Here is a 14,686-nt window from a genome sequence, read left to right on the forward strand (position 1 = left end):
ACAAATTTCAGAGACACAAGGGGCCTAGCCTTTTCTTGGGGCCTGGAGGCAGCTGGGGCCCACAATACCTGAGTGGCTGGCGGTTGCGGCCTAGGGCACGCTGATGTCACGTGCTTGTTATGGGGACTGGAGGGCTGTCCTACAGCCTGGCAGGTCTCCAGCAGCTGGTGTGTGCAAGAAATGATGAGGGAGAGGCTGTAGTACTGGTTCTCCCTGGGGCAACCCCGGAGTGTCTGGGTAATGGATGGGGAGCCTGTGGTGGTAACAGCCGTATCCAGGGATCAGTCGGAGGCAACATTGTGCAAATCAACTCACGGTTCTTTATTGAACAGGTAGCAGGCAACGGGCCTCAATGGTCTAACAGCAGATTCTGGTACTGGAGTGGTCATGGAGAGTGGTCCTCAGGAATAAAGCACCAGCCTGGTAGTAGATGCAGGCTGGGATAACTGAGATGGAGCTGTGTCCAAACTGTGGAAGCTGCAGCTCTGGATTACAGTCTCCTGACTCTGGTCCTGGCATTGGGTTCTGTGACAGTACTGAAGGTGTACTCTCTGGTCACTCTATCCATGTGCTAAGAGACCTTGTGGTAAAGAGACCTAGGGCCGAAAAGACCTGTGCTACCACTGCCCAGGGGCTTTATCCTTCCCCTGGTAAGGTGGTAGCACCTATCCAATCACACTCCAGTTTACAATACAGCCACATAATTGGATAACATATAACACATAACATTCATAGAGATTTCGAGACTCCCCCTAACAGCTCCTGACCTGAAGAGGGCACTATTCACAACTACCAACCTGCCTATACGTTGGCAGAGGTGTTGCACATGCTAATTCTTAGTTATTTATCCAAAAATTATCTCCATAATACCTTTTTAGGGTTGTCCTAAGACTACACCGACACAGAAAATTTGAGTTTAAAAGCCAAGATTTATTGAAAAATAGTAAGAATTTATTAAAATTTAGAAATTAATAATTTTACATTTACAGGTAGGATTAACACACAATAAACAATTGGGGGCTCATTGGGGGTTCCTCTATGCTGCTTATAATTTTTAGTAAAAGCCTTTTGTTTCACATTATACCGCAACTTATATCTTTCTATATTTTGCCCTTACTGGTAACTGCATTGCACATGTATATTAATTATTGCATAAGCTCCTCAATGAATTAATTGCTAAGACTATACTGCACTTTTCCCTTTGTAATCAAAATCTCATTAGTCTCATAGTAAAATGGATGCACTACTATAGGATTAGAAGGCAGCACAAAGTGGCAAATAAGTGAAAAGCAACCTAGGAAAATGACATACAAAAAAATAACAAAAGAAGCACAGTGTAACAGTGGTAGAATCTAGTGACAGTGATATCGACCAATGTAGCCAAAGGAAGGCCTCTTACTGATAAACTACAATTGTACATTTTACATTTGTTCATGTATTTTAGGACGTATTACCTGGCGTGCTTTTTGTATCTTTTCTGAGATGCTTCTCAGTCTATTTTATGCATTCCCATTGTTGTTTACTAAATAAAGATTTTCCCTTTTATGTTGTTGCATTGAAGCCGTGTCCTTTCCTCTTGTTTTTATTTATTTGGTATTTTGAACCTAGGAAAATGACAGGGGCAAAAGATGAAAGGAGAGAGGAGGATTCCCAGTGTCCACAACTCACCCTGTCCACTGAACCGTGGAGGCCTGAAGCCTTCATACAGCCTGTGGGTGATTTCTTAGGTTATGATGGTTTCTCCCACTTCCTGCCTCCCCCTAATATCTTTATAGAACCTTCCCTTACCCATAATGCAGCATGAAGAGGCTCGGTGAAGGTGGTGGTGAAGGTGTGTAAGTGTCTGATGGGGTCACACAGCTCATAGAAGGACAACTCCCCCGCCTCATAATCCAGACAGATCCGGACTCTATCACTGGAGATATTGTGAGGTAACTGGATCTCATTCCTGTCATGTGTCACATAATACTCATTATTATATCTCCACAAACACCAGGACTTGTTATTATATCCAATACACGACTGATCTCCCCTCCTGTCTATACTGGGATAACACATCCCCACCATCCACCTCCCTGATCTACTGATCTCCACATCCCAGTAATGTCGTCCTGAGGTAAATCTCCGTCTGTTCATAACTTGAGGATAAACCTGGAATCTCTCTGCTGTTTCTGGACGATTCTGCTTCTCTTGTGTCCTGGTTGCAGTTTTCAGGTCGTCTGATATATGGAGATTATTATCAGCCGTGTTTACATCTAGTAATATGTCTACAGGGACCATCACATAGATCCCGCTCCTTATACCTGATATTATGTCACATAATGTGTGTAATGTGTCTGAGATCACAGTCACATCCAGACCATCTACATCATGGCGCTGGTTATCATGTCCCCCTGTGTCCTCATCACCTCCCCCCTCCTCAGGATCACACAAGTCACCTGTGTCTGGTTCCTGTAACACAGTCAGTGGATCAGTCATGTTACACAGCTCCTCAATGTGCCTCATCTTCCTGGACAGCTCGTCCTTCTGTATCTCCAGCTTCTGGATCAGAGCAGACAGTGAGAGGGACTTTTCCTTCTCCTGCCTGGAGATGTCACTCAGGACCCTCTTCTCCAGGTCGTCCAGTCGTCTCCTGATGTCTATAAACAGGGCAGTGACTCTCTCAGCTTCTCCAGAGGCTTTTTCTTGAGCTTTTCTCCTGCTCTCCTCCAGACTCTGGACTCTTTCCTCAGTCTCCTTCCTCTTTGTGATCAGTTTCTGGAGAACATTTCTCAGTTTCTTCTTCTTCTTCTCAGAGGCCTCATCCAGCATCTCCACTCTATGTCCCCAGTGTTCTCCGGCCAAACTGCAGGACACACAGATACATGTAGCATCCTCAGTGCAGTAATATTCCAGGACCTTCTTATGGACAGAACATTTCCGTTTCTCCAGGGAAGTGCTGGGGTCAGATAAGACGTGTTCTGGTGATTTGCTGTGGACTTTCAGGTGTTTATCACACAGAGAAGCCTCACAATGTAGACAGGACCTCACAGCAGGTACAGGAGAGTCCACACAGTAAGTGCAGCAGATCCCGGTTTCTCTCGGTGTTGGTTGAGTAGTCAGTAAATTCTCCATTAATTTAAGCAGAACTAAGTTCCTCATCAGTGCCGGCCGCTCCTGAAACTCTTCTCTACATTCAGGACAGGAATAACCTCCAGACCCGTCCTGTGTATCCAGCACACGATCAATACAGACCCGGCAGAAGTTGTGTCCACATCTCAGCATTACAGGATCTGTATAAGTGGTCAGACAGATGGAGCAGTCCAGCTCCTCTCTCAGATCAGCAGACGCCATGGCTGACAGAGCAGGAAGAGAGAAACGAAACTACAATTCTAGGACAATCAGGAAGGAGAAGTGTTGTACCTGTGTGCACAGGGCGGGGCTGTACAGCACAAGATCAGTCTCTATTAACCCATTACTGGACACTTGTAAGAATCTATATTCTGTACATTTGCTCTGCTATATATACATGGAAGCCACTGCTGACAAAAGGAAAACTAAACCACAATTCTGTGACAATAATGAAGGTAAAGTTTTGTAGTTGTTTCCGCAGGACAGGGCCGAACATCACAAGATATGTCCTATGTAACCTATTGATGGACACTAGTAAGAATCATGAAGCATCTATTCTATACATTAATGTGCTCATATATACAATACACTGATGTGCAGTACCACCGCTCGGCCACGAAGCAGAAATCTGTGCCGTTCTTTCTGCTCCATTCTCTGTTGATCCTATGGGTCCCAACACCTGAAAGCAGCCAGAACAACCAACCTGTACAGGGTCTGGAGATGGACCTAGCCAGTGCGGGGCTCCGGTGCATGAAAAGTAACCATCCCATATGTAGAGATGAGTGGTCCCGCCTAAGCCAAACATATTGTCAGATTAGCAGCCTAAGGCTGCGGTCACACGTACCGCTAGACGTCGATCTGCTTAACAATCGCATGCGTTTCCCTGGAAACGCATGTGCATTCGGGCCGAGGACCTCCCCCTGTGCGCTAGCGTCGTGTTATGACGGACACCTAGCGGTACGTGTGACCGCGGCCTCACAGCCAATCCGGAGAGAAGCTATGGCTTAGATTGGCTGAGAAATGTGAAGGCGAGTTCCCACATGGCAGTTTTGTTGCGGTTTTAAACACATCTAAAACGCAAGTTGGATTGGTTTTGCCCATAACTCATATGCATTTCCAATGAAAGGTATGTGGTTTATTGGAAATGCATATGCTTTTTGGCCAAACCCCCTTCCACTTGCATTTAAAAACGTGACAAAAATGTCACGTGGGAACAGGCCTCAGTGTCAGACAGCCAGACCAGACCAGCATGGTGGCTCTGTGGTTAGCACTACAACCTTGCAGCGCTGAGATCTTGGGTTCAAATCCCATCCAGGGTCCACCGGTGTAAAGAGTTTCTATGTTCTATCCGTGTTTGCGTGGGTTTCCTCCGGGTCCTCCAGTTTCCTTTCACACTCCAAAACATACTGGTAGGATGATTAGATTGTGAGCCCCATTGAGGACAGGGAATGATTTGGAAGCTCTATGCAGAATTTGTGTGCGCTATATAAATACAGGAATTATTATTATTATTATTCTACGGCTAGCACAGGACCCCAGTCTCTTGTATGGGCTCATGCAAAAGGCTGTTTCCATTCCATTTGCGGCTCCTGCAGTCTTGTATTACTGTCCCCGATGGGCGAGATGACTGCTGTTTCCAGATGGAAATCAGCACTATTCCATGTGAGGGCAGCCTGATAGAGACTCTGGTCTGACAAAGACTGGTCACTTCCTGATGACGTCACGGGAATGACGATCTAAGCCAATATGGCAGCACCCACACGCCGTCGGTGCCTTTGCCCGTGGTGATCGAAGGTTTAACAGCACCGATCGTGAATGTTACCAGTGGGTGTTTCCAGCAATATGCAGCAAACACCCACCTTGTATGGAGCTTGTGAGCCCTCTCTATACACCCGCAGCCGACGTGTGACGTACTAATACGGTTACAGGTTAAAAGCTCTGCTCCACTTTCTTCATATGTGAAGCTTATGGTCTTTTACCTCATCAGCCAGAGATTCCTGACCATAAAATGGCTGCAGATGGAAGGTCATGTGATCTTTTACTATCCATGAGCAATTGCCCTTCCTACTTGGCAGGGCGATTGTTGTATGAACATATGATCTCAGTCTGTCCATGACCACAGACCCCTCCACAAGATTAGAGTAACACAATAAAAACCACTGGATATGCTGCTACTTTTTATTGAGTTTTTCATTTTATAAAAAATTATTATACCAAAAAAACAAGCTTAAAACAAGGAACAGAATTATGCCCCTCCCCAACCCTCTTAGTGCCATATTGATATTGCCCGCTCCGGCTTATCATACAGAATGGTAATGCTGATTAATCCCAGAATCCTTAGCTGGCCACAGAGAACCAGAGGGAGCTCTAAGAGTCAGGATGGGGTTTGGTTTCCCTGTCACGGTCCTGCACATGTGTACATGGGGCACTATGTACTGGCGATAATAATCATTGGACAGAGGTGGGGGGGGGGAGAGCGCCCTCTACTGGGCTATTGATGATAAAAAAGTAGCGAATAAAACTAATAAATACTATTTACAACAGCAGGAGGGGCAGCTCTGTGGCATCGGGGCAAGTACTGGAAGCTGAACCAGTCACTTGTATAATGAAGCGACACAATTCAATGGACTATAGAAAGAAATGGCTCCGTGTCACGTCCCAGTACATACAGAGCAGTGGAGAGGACAATAATGGGGGTTTATAGGCTGAAAGTTCGGAATATAATTCCGGAATATACGGCACTGACTGATGCTGGATAACGGGGCAGGGTATTAGGGGAACCTTTACGACGAGTGGAACTAGAAGTTCCAGTATGGTTCTTCATGGCAGTGCCTGATCCAACCCGAAATGTTTTCATACTTTCCATCCACCCAGTTTCTCTCTGTGGGTGGGGCTTAAAGCTGTCTACCAAAGGGGAACTGCTAATATATGTATGTGCCTAGTGGGCTGGATGATACTAGTCATGTCTCGGGTGGAATGTCTTCTTCTGGTCTTCTCTGCGGAGAATTCTCGCAACATTTTGGGTTGAAAAGGTTAATAATCGTATAAATAATAAGTCTTTATTTATTCATCACCAGGGCGATGGGCTGCGGAGACCGTTTCCTTCGAGTCTCCAAGCTATGAATCATCAGTAATCTTCCGATGAATAAGACGTTCAAGAAAATCGGGGGCAGATCCTGATCGTCTCGCCGTTTTTTTTTATCATCCGCCACCATCAAGTCTAGAGTCCCGGCTTCCTTCGCCTGACAATGGAGGCTTAAAGTCCGAAGGGGCCGGCTCAGTGCGGGAACTTGAGGATGTGGCTGCGTCGGAGGAGGGAAGGGGGCTGTAAGAATTGAGGAAAGGAAGGGAAGTTGATACTAAGACGTGGTGTTTACTCTTCTGTCCAGTTCTATTACGTTGGTCGTTTCGCTTTCTCCGAAATCCGAATGGAACCTGTGTAGTAAAGAAAGTAACGTCAGCACTTGGAGAGGGTTCGGTCCATAGAGGTGTCATACAGGGCCCCTCTATGGACCTTTGATCACTTCCCACCACAATTTCCGGTGCGCTCACCTGTGCCGTAGTGCCGGGTCCAGGCTGCTGTCGTTGGACAGTGTGAGTGTCTTCTCCTGAGACAGGCCGAGCTCCTCAAACGCGGCCGGGTGATGCTGAGACATGACGTCTTTGCTCCTTTCCAAGGCGTCCGCAGACTCCACTGTGACGGCAGAGCTGTACAACTCTTCCCAGCCGTGATGCTCCTCGAAGGAAAGGATATTTCTAGACCGCACTGCGAGAGAAACCGGACGTGGTCAAGGACTGCCGTGGGATGTAACCACAGGTCTCATCACATATAAAAGTGTCACTCACCTATCGCCGCTGCGTAGGACTCCTGCCCTGAATGCACACTAGGGTCTGGTAATGCCTTGGTGGCTGATGGGTAGGGGTCAAAGGTCTGTGAGAAACTGCCGAAAATGACTGCAAAGCACAAGACGACAACCTGAGAGGAAAAAAGTGAAAGAAGGGTTCAGAAATGGAGAAGAGAGCAGAGCACAGCTCTGGAGTATAATACAGGATAAGTAATGTCAGGTATGTACACAGTGACTGCACCAGCAGCAGAATAGTGAGTGCAGCTCTGGAGTATAATACAGGATGTAACTCAGGATCAGTACAGGATAAGTAATGTCATGTATGTACACAGTGACTGCACCAGCAGCAGAATAGTGAGTGCAGCTCTGGGGTATAATACAGGATGTAACTCAGGATCAGTACAGGATAAGTAATGTCATGTATGTACACAGTGACTGCACCAGCAGCAGAATAGTGAGTGCAGCTCTGGAGTATAATACAGGATGTAACTCAGGATCAGTACAGGATAAGTAATGTCATGTATGTACACAGTGACTGCACCAGCAGCAGAATAGTGAGTGCAGCTCTGGGGTATAATACAGGATGTAACTCAGGATCAGTACAGGATAAGTAATGTCATGTATGTACACAGTGACTGCACCAGCAGCAGAATAGTGAGTGCAGCTCTGGGGTATAATACAGGATGTAACTCAGGATCAGTACAGGATAAGTAATGTCATGTACGTACACAGTGACTGCACCAGCAGCAGAATAGTGAGTGCAGCTCTGGGGTATAATACAGGATGTAACTCAGGATCAGTGCAGGATAAGTAATGTCATGTATGTACACAGTGACTGCACCAGCAGCAGAATAGTGAGTGCAGCTCTGGGGTATAATACAGGATGTAACTCAGGATCAGTACAGGATAAGTAATGTCATGTATGTACACAGTGACTGCACCAGCAGCAGAATAGTGAGTGCAGCTCTGGGGTATAATACAGGATGTAACTCAGGATCAGTACAGGATAAGTAATGTCATGTATGTACACAGTGACTGCACCAGCAGCAGAATAGTGAGTGCAGCTCTGGAGTATAATACAGGATGTAACTCAGGATCAGTACAGGATAAGTAATGTCATGTATGTACACAGTGACTGCACCAGCAGCAGAATAGTGAGTGCAGCTCTGGGGTATAATACAGGATGTAACTCAGGATCAGTACAGGATAAGTAATGTCATGTATGTACACAGTGACTGCACCAGCAGCAGAATAGTGAGTGCAGCTCTGGGGTATAACACAGGATAAGAGAAGTTAGAATTATATGATAATATACTGCACCCACCACTAGGGGGAGCTCACTCCAAGCAGATTTACACATGTGAACAAAATGAATTGTGTCCCTCTAGTGGCAGCACTAGGAATGTGTTACTTTTTATTGAGTCTTTTCTCTAGAATAGCACAGATGATACTACAGCTACTATTATACAGAACTTTCCCCTTTTATTACATGACGGCGGCTTCCATCATCTTTATCTGCCATTAACCCCGCGTGGAGATGTAACAATAGGATCCTCTGCTGGAGGCAGCATAACCCAGACAGATCTGGTTACGTTATAATTAGAACGGCCCAGATAAACAATGTAACGAAAACCATTGTCCGGATGTCAGCAAATGAACGGTTAAAGAGACTTCTTCTAGGAACCCCCGGCTTCATGCCCCTCTGATAAGGAGCTGAATAGTAATGCCCATGTATAAGTGCTGCCCCTACACGTTAAAGTGCGTATCAGCCGTGACATCATGTCTATGGACGTATGTTTTTTGGCCCACAGTCCTGGGGCAGAATATGAATGAATAAGGCGGGGGGGGAGCTGCTGTACTATATATTAATGAGGTGGTGCTGCCTCTGCATATGAATTAATCAGGGATTACTGTCCCACCATATAAATGTTTGTTCTGTTTAAAAAAAAATTAGTGGGTGCTACATATGATGGTATCTTTAGGTGCGCAGTGTGGAGATGTGCTACAAACACCTAATGACGCCTCTGTAGCAAATCCTGAAGCAATAACTCAATGAAGGGAGAAGTCACCACCAGACAGACCTGTCCAGAAAAGAGTAAGAAGGCAGCAGCTGTGACTGATGATAGCAGTAAGTTATGTCTGTCTAACTCTGCCTGTTGGCAGCCCTAGTGTAATGTATTTTATGGTATATATTTTTATGTGCGGTATAGTCGCTGCTGGTATATACTTTTTACTGCGGTACAGTCACTATGTGTATATATTTTTTTATGTGTGCTACAGTCACTGCGTGTATATATTTTTTAGTTGCGGTATATTCAATGATGATAGATTTTTGGGTGCAGTATAGTCACTGCTAGTATATGTTTTTCGGGTATGGTATAGTTAACTGCTGGTATATATTTTTATGTGCACTGCTGGAATATATATTTTTGTGTGCGGTATACTCACTGCTGGTACATATTTTTTATGTGCGGTACAGTTACTGCTGGTATATTTTTTTTATGTTCAGTATAGGCACTGTGTTTATATATTTTTTATGTGTGGTATAGTCACTGCTGGTATATATTTTTTTAATGTGTAGTATACTCACTGCTGGTACATATTTTTTATGTGCAGTACAGTTACTGCTGGTATATTTTTTATGTTCAGTATAGCCACTGTGTTTATATATTTTTTTTGTGTGGAACAGTCATTGCGTTTATATATTTTTATGTGTAGTATAGTCACTGCTGGCATATATATATGTGGTATATTCATTACCGGTATATATTTATGTGCAGTATATTCACTGCTGGTATATTAGTATCATATTGCATATGGAACCCTTATCCAAAGTTCTGTACAAATTAAATTTGCAGTGAGCTCCCCCTAGTGGTGGTAGAATTTAAAACCTCCAGAGATAGAGATACATCTCTCAAATAGAGGTAATTTACTTACCATGAGGCAGGTACTTGTTTGGGTGCTGGCAGCTTTATACGAGCGGGATACTTTGCCGGCGACCATTGCCTGTAGACGCTGCAGCTGTTGTAAGAGGGTCCTGAGGAGTAGAATGAGATTGAAGTATGAGTTCAACAAATCCTCTCTGGACCCCAAAGACTAAAAAGGCCCCAAAGTAAACCCAACCCACAGTTCCGGGGGGCACTGAAGAAGGAGATGGCCTCACCTATTAGTGTTTTCTAGGACTTCCACCTTCTTGCGCAGGTCACCGTTTTCGGAGGAACAGTTCTCCACCCTATCGGAAATAAGTCAGAGTCAAGGAGAAGGAAAATGAATGGAGGACATATTGGTTGTCACCCAGCTTTCCCAGAAACAGAAAAATTCTATCTGGCCAAGACTCACAACATGTACAAACCTCTTCTCCAGGCTGTCCATATATTCCTTCTTCTTCCTACGACTTTCCTGGGCTGAGATCTGAAGAGATGTAATAATGATATACGTTACTGATTCGGCGCTGATTACGGAGACGCTCCAGCTGTCATTAGGGGGCGTGGCTTATAATTGGGGGCGTGGTCTGCATCCTGCCCGTTACCTTGTTCTTTATCTTCCTGCGGATCTTCTTCAGGGCCTTCTCCTCGGCCTTGGTGAGCGGCAGCTTTGTGGGGATGGGGTATCCTTCAGCCACCAGGGTTCGTTTCTCTTCTTCAGTGAGCATGAGGGGGCCAGTGCCCTGCAGCTTCTGCAAAGAAAAAAACAAAACTTTATTTAGATCCTAGGAGCTGGACATGAAACGTAACCCTTGTAAAGAGAACCCTCGGTCAGCAGTTGGGGTCATGCAGACTGTGGCCTGTGTTGGGCATTTTCCCCAAGAGTGATGTGTAATTATACCTCTGTTTATGATCTTAGTGAAAAAAATATATTTTTATTCCAGAATAAAAAATTTAGGGGCGTGTCCTAACACTGCTATGCTTTTAGCTCTGTGCAAAATGCTGAGAGCACAGTCGTGAGAGTATAGAGGCTATATTTCACAGTCCTGCTGCCAATAACATACACAAAGGTATGATTACACATCCAGGGGAAATACATAACACAGGCTGCAGAGAGCACAGCAGTGTGAGGACACACCCCCAGTATGATCCTGGACTATTGATCCATATTTCACAGTCTTGCTGCCATTTACATACACAAAGGTCTGATTACACATCTCTCCAGAGAAAATACATAACACTGGCTGCAGAGAGCAGAGAGCACAGAGCACAGCAGTGTGAGGACACTCCACCAGTACAATCCTGGACTAACCAGTACAATCCACGGAGTGAACATACAAACTCTTTGCAGATGTTGACACTGGGATATGAACTCAAGTCCCCAGCGCTGCAAGGCTGTAGTGCTAACCACTGAGCCACCATGCTGCAAGGCTGTAGTGCTAACCACTGAGCCACGAGCTTACAAATACATATATTTTCAATTTTAAAAGTTGGACATTCCCTTTAACTGTTCATATTCCTACCGAGTATTGTAACAGTATAGTTTCATTATCATTGGCACATCCTAGAAGATGATGGGGGGGGGTTTCTACAATTGAAAGAGGTCTCTCCAGTCTCCGGATCATGACATCACAACGGCCAAAGAATGGGCACACGCCTCACGCTTATGACATCACTCCTAGTCTGACAGAAATGTTTGAAATCCCCCTTTAACCACTTACAGTAGATGCTGTGGTCAATATCCACAGCTGCATCTAAGGGGTCTTCAGGATGCTAAGCATGGCAAACTTACATGAGGAGCAGTCAGGAGAGGAGAATTGGAGAGCGCGGAGGGACTGCGGACCGCCCCTTTATTTCCGGGCTGTGACTGGATGGGGCTGGAGGGCGGCAGGGATCTGCTCGGGCTTTGGCCTCCTTCGGAATCGCTTCCATGGCTGCTCGGGGGAGTCGGGGGCAGTTGTAGACTATCGGATGAGACAACTGTAAGGAAGGGAGGAAACGGTCAGTAAGGTAGAGATGATCCGACATGTGGCGAGCAGGGGGGGGGGACGTGGCGAGCAGGGGGGGGGACGTGGCGAGCAGGGGGGGGGGACGTGGCGAGCAGGGGGGGGGACGTGGCGAGCAGGGGGGGGGACGTGGCGAGCAGGGGGGGGGACGTGGCGAGCAGGGGGGGGGACGTGGCGAGCAGGGGGGGGACGTGGCGAGCAGGGGGGGGACGTGGCGAGCAGGGGGGGGGACGTGGTGAGCAGGGGGGGGGACGTGGCGAGCAGGGGGGGCGTGGCGAGCAGGGAGGGGGACGTGGCGAGCAGGGGGGGGGACGTGGCGAGAAGGGGGGGGGACGTGGCGAGCAGGGGGGGGACGTGGCGAGCAGGGGGGGGGACGTGGCGAGCAGGTGGGGGGACGTGGCGAGCAGGGGGGGGGACGTGGCGAGCAGGGGGGGACGTGGAGAGGACCTCACCTTCTTTAGGACACAGGTTCAGGAACTGATCCACCTCGTGGGGCTCCAGTTTAATCTGCGGCATGGACTTTGGGCTCAGAGGCTTGTGCTGTAGATGAGAGAAGAGGGAAGATATTAGGATTGGAAGGGGCACAGTCAATCAGATGTGGTACCTACATACACAGGCCCAGGTGGACCCTATAGATGAGGGCACTTACCTGGTCTGGCTCCGGCAGTTGTGGCAGTGCTTCTACCTCCAGAGGAGTCGTCACCGTGGTGGTGGTGGAGGTGGTGGTGGTGAGGGTCACGGAAGGAGCCAGGCCTGGGTTTTCCTCCACGGGGACTTCCATCTTAATTTTGGTAGGAGTCAGTTCCCCTCCTAGGCACCAGTCTTCTCCTGTGAGATCCCCTATGGTGGGAAGGATATAGGATAAGTGTGGGACGGGAGAATATAGGGTGAAACTCCCTAATAGGATACAGTTCTAATAGGGTGACATCTCCAACCAAGGACTTGAGAAGATGCCGCCTTATAGAAGACCCGTCCTGGTATCTCAATGAGTTTCGAAAACTCTGGTCGTGATATCCCTGGGGGTAGGGGACTGTCTCCGAATGCGTAGGCACACGGGATGGGTTCGGCCCAACAGAGAACGTAGTGTTTATTGACTGACACCGGGTCTAACAATAGGGTGATGTTCTGATAGGGTGACATCTCCAACCAAGGACTTGAGAAGATGCCGCCTTATAGAAGACCCATTCTGGTATCTCAATGAGCTTCGAAAACTTGGTTGTGATATCCCTGGGGGTAGGGGACTGTCCCCGAATATGTAGGCACGCGGGATGGGTTCAGCCCAACAGAGAACGTAGTGTTTATTGACCGACACCAGGTCTAACAATAGGGGGATGTTCTGATAGGGTGACAACTCCAACCGAGGACTTGAGAAGATGCTCCTTATAAAAGACCCGTTCTGGCATCTCAATGAGCTTCGAAAACTCGGTTGTGATATCCCTGGGGGTAGGGGACTGTCCCCGAATATGTAGGCACACGGGATGGGTTCGGCCCAACAGAGAACGTAGTGTTTATTGACCGACACCGGGTCTAACAATAGGGCGATAATATGAAACACCACAATGTGACATATTCTTGGCCGGCCCGTGCACTATGACAAGCGCTGAGGACCTGTCAACCGTCCAGCAAGGAAAAGAATTAGAAGTTTTCCCCGAGAAGCGTCACTTGACGTCAGCGGGAGAATATGACACCTTACGGCTTCTGGGTGTCGCCTCGGTTTAGACTTTAACCCTTGCCTGGACTTTGAATGCTCACGCTATGTATAGAGACGACCAGGAAGAGTAACGCTATACACAAACACAGCGCGCTGGTGGAAGACTCCCTCGCATTGTCCCGTCATGAAGGTGTCAGGTTGTCCAAACAATAGAAGACCAGTTACACCAGGAAATTCCGCCTGACAGCCTGGACGCCTACAGCAGTGGAGAATAAGACCCGACTCTTCACTTGTCAACATCAGGGTGGAGAACCTGTTACAGTCACTCTCGCTGACTAAGTAATCGGGGTCTCTGCTTGGCAAGAGTCATAAAGGGACCCTCACAACCCCAATCTGAATCAAAGCCCCAGTGCCCGTTCCCACCCAGATCCCACGCCGAGCCCCCGTGCCCGATCCCACGACAAGCCCCAGAGCCGCATCCGACTCCGAGCCCCAGAGCCGCATCCCACGACGAGCCCCAGAGGCCGATCCCACGACGAGCCCCAGAGGCCGATCCCACGACGAGCCCCAGAGGCCGATCCCACGACGAGCCCCAGAGGCCGATCCCACGACGAGCCCCAGAGGCCGATCCCACGACGAGCCCCAGAGGCCGATCCCACGACGAGCCCCAGAGGCCGATCCCACGACGAGCCCCAGAGGCCGATCCCACGACGAGCCCCAGAGGCCGATCCCACGACGAGCCCCAGAGGCCGATCCCACGACGAGCCCCAGAGGCCGATCCCACGACGAGCCCCAGAGGCCGATCCCACGACGAGCCCCAGAGGCCGATCCCACGACGAGCCCCAGAGGCCGATCCCACGACGAGCCCCAGAGGCCGATCCCACGACGAGCCCCAGAGGCCGATCCCACGACGAGCCCCAGAGGCCGATCCCACGACGAGCCCCAGAGGCCGATCCCACACAAAGCCCAAGACCCCGATCTACCACGATGCCCAAGATCACAGGAAGCTTTAAAGAGGACTAGTCATACAACTTTAAAAGGTTGGAACATTCAACAGACGGTTGGCCCCAATGAAATTGGGGCTAGGTGCCATCAATATGAGGCCAGAACAGTCAAACTTTGCAAACCAGGGAACCCGTCACCTCAGAC

The 14,686-nt window shown here is 48.1% G+C and overlaps 2 protein-coding genes across 2 annotated transcripts in view; both read right to left on the reverse strand.

Moving 5' to 3' along the window:
• Positions 1 to 297: 297 nt before the first annotated feature.
• On the reverse strand, positions 298 to 3,469 carry LOC140126091 (E3 ubiquitin-protein ligase TRIM11-like). The gene has a single exon (XM_072145197.1). The coding sequence runs from the start codon at positions 3,331 to 3,333 to the stop codon at positions 1,729 to 1,731; it is 1,605 nt and encodes a 534-aa protein (XP_072001298.1). The 5' UTR covers positions 3,334 to 3,469; the 3' UTR covers positions 298 to 1,728.
• Positions 3,470 to 5,279: 1,810 nt separating this feature from the next.
• Positions 5,280 to 14,686, reverse strand: part of CREB3L2 (cAMP responsive element binding protein 3 like 2) — a 37,255-nt gene continuing 27,848 nt past the window's right edge. The window contains exons 3-12 of the mRNA XM_072145201.1: positions 12,536 to 12,726; positions 12,339 to 12,426; positions 11,673 to 11,860; positions 10,486 to 10,632; positions 10,309 to 10,367; positions 10,120 to 10,188; positions 9,894 to 9,993; positions 6,958 to 7,087; positions 6,664 to 6,877; positions 5,280 to 6,546 (exon numbers count right to left, since the gene is read on the reverse strand). Coding sequence (XP_072001302.1) covers positions 6,471 to 6,546; positions 6,664 to 6,877; positions 6,958 to 7,087; positions 9,894 to 9,993; positions 10,120 to 10,188; positions 10,309 to 10,367; positions 10,486 to 10,632; positions 11,673 to 11,860; positions 12,339 to 12,426; positions 12,536 to 12,726 — 1,262 coding nt within the window. The 3' untranslated portion in view covers positions 5,280 to 6,470. The remainder of the gene's footprint in view (positions 6,547 to 6,663; positions 6,878 to 6,957; positions 7,088 to 9,893; positions 9,994 to 10,119; positions 10,189 to 10,308; positions 10,368 to 10,485; positions 10,633 to 11,672; positions 11,861 to 12,338; positions 12,427 to 12,535; positions 12,727 to 14,686) is intronic.

This window comes from Engystomops pustulosus, chromosome 4 (genome assembly GCF_040894005.1).
Source record: "Engystomops pustulosus chromosome 4, aEngPut4.maternal, whole genome shotgun sequence".
Classification (NCBI taxonomy): Eukaryota; Metazoa; Chordata; class Amphibia; order Anura; family Leptodactylidae; genus Engystomops; species Engystomops pustulosus.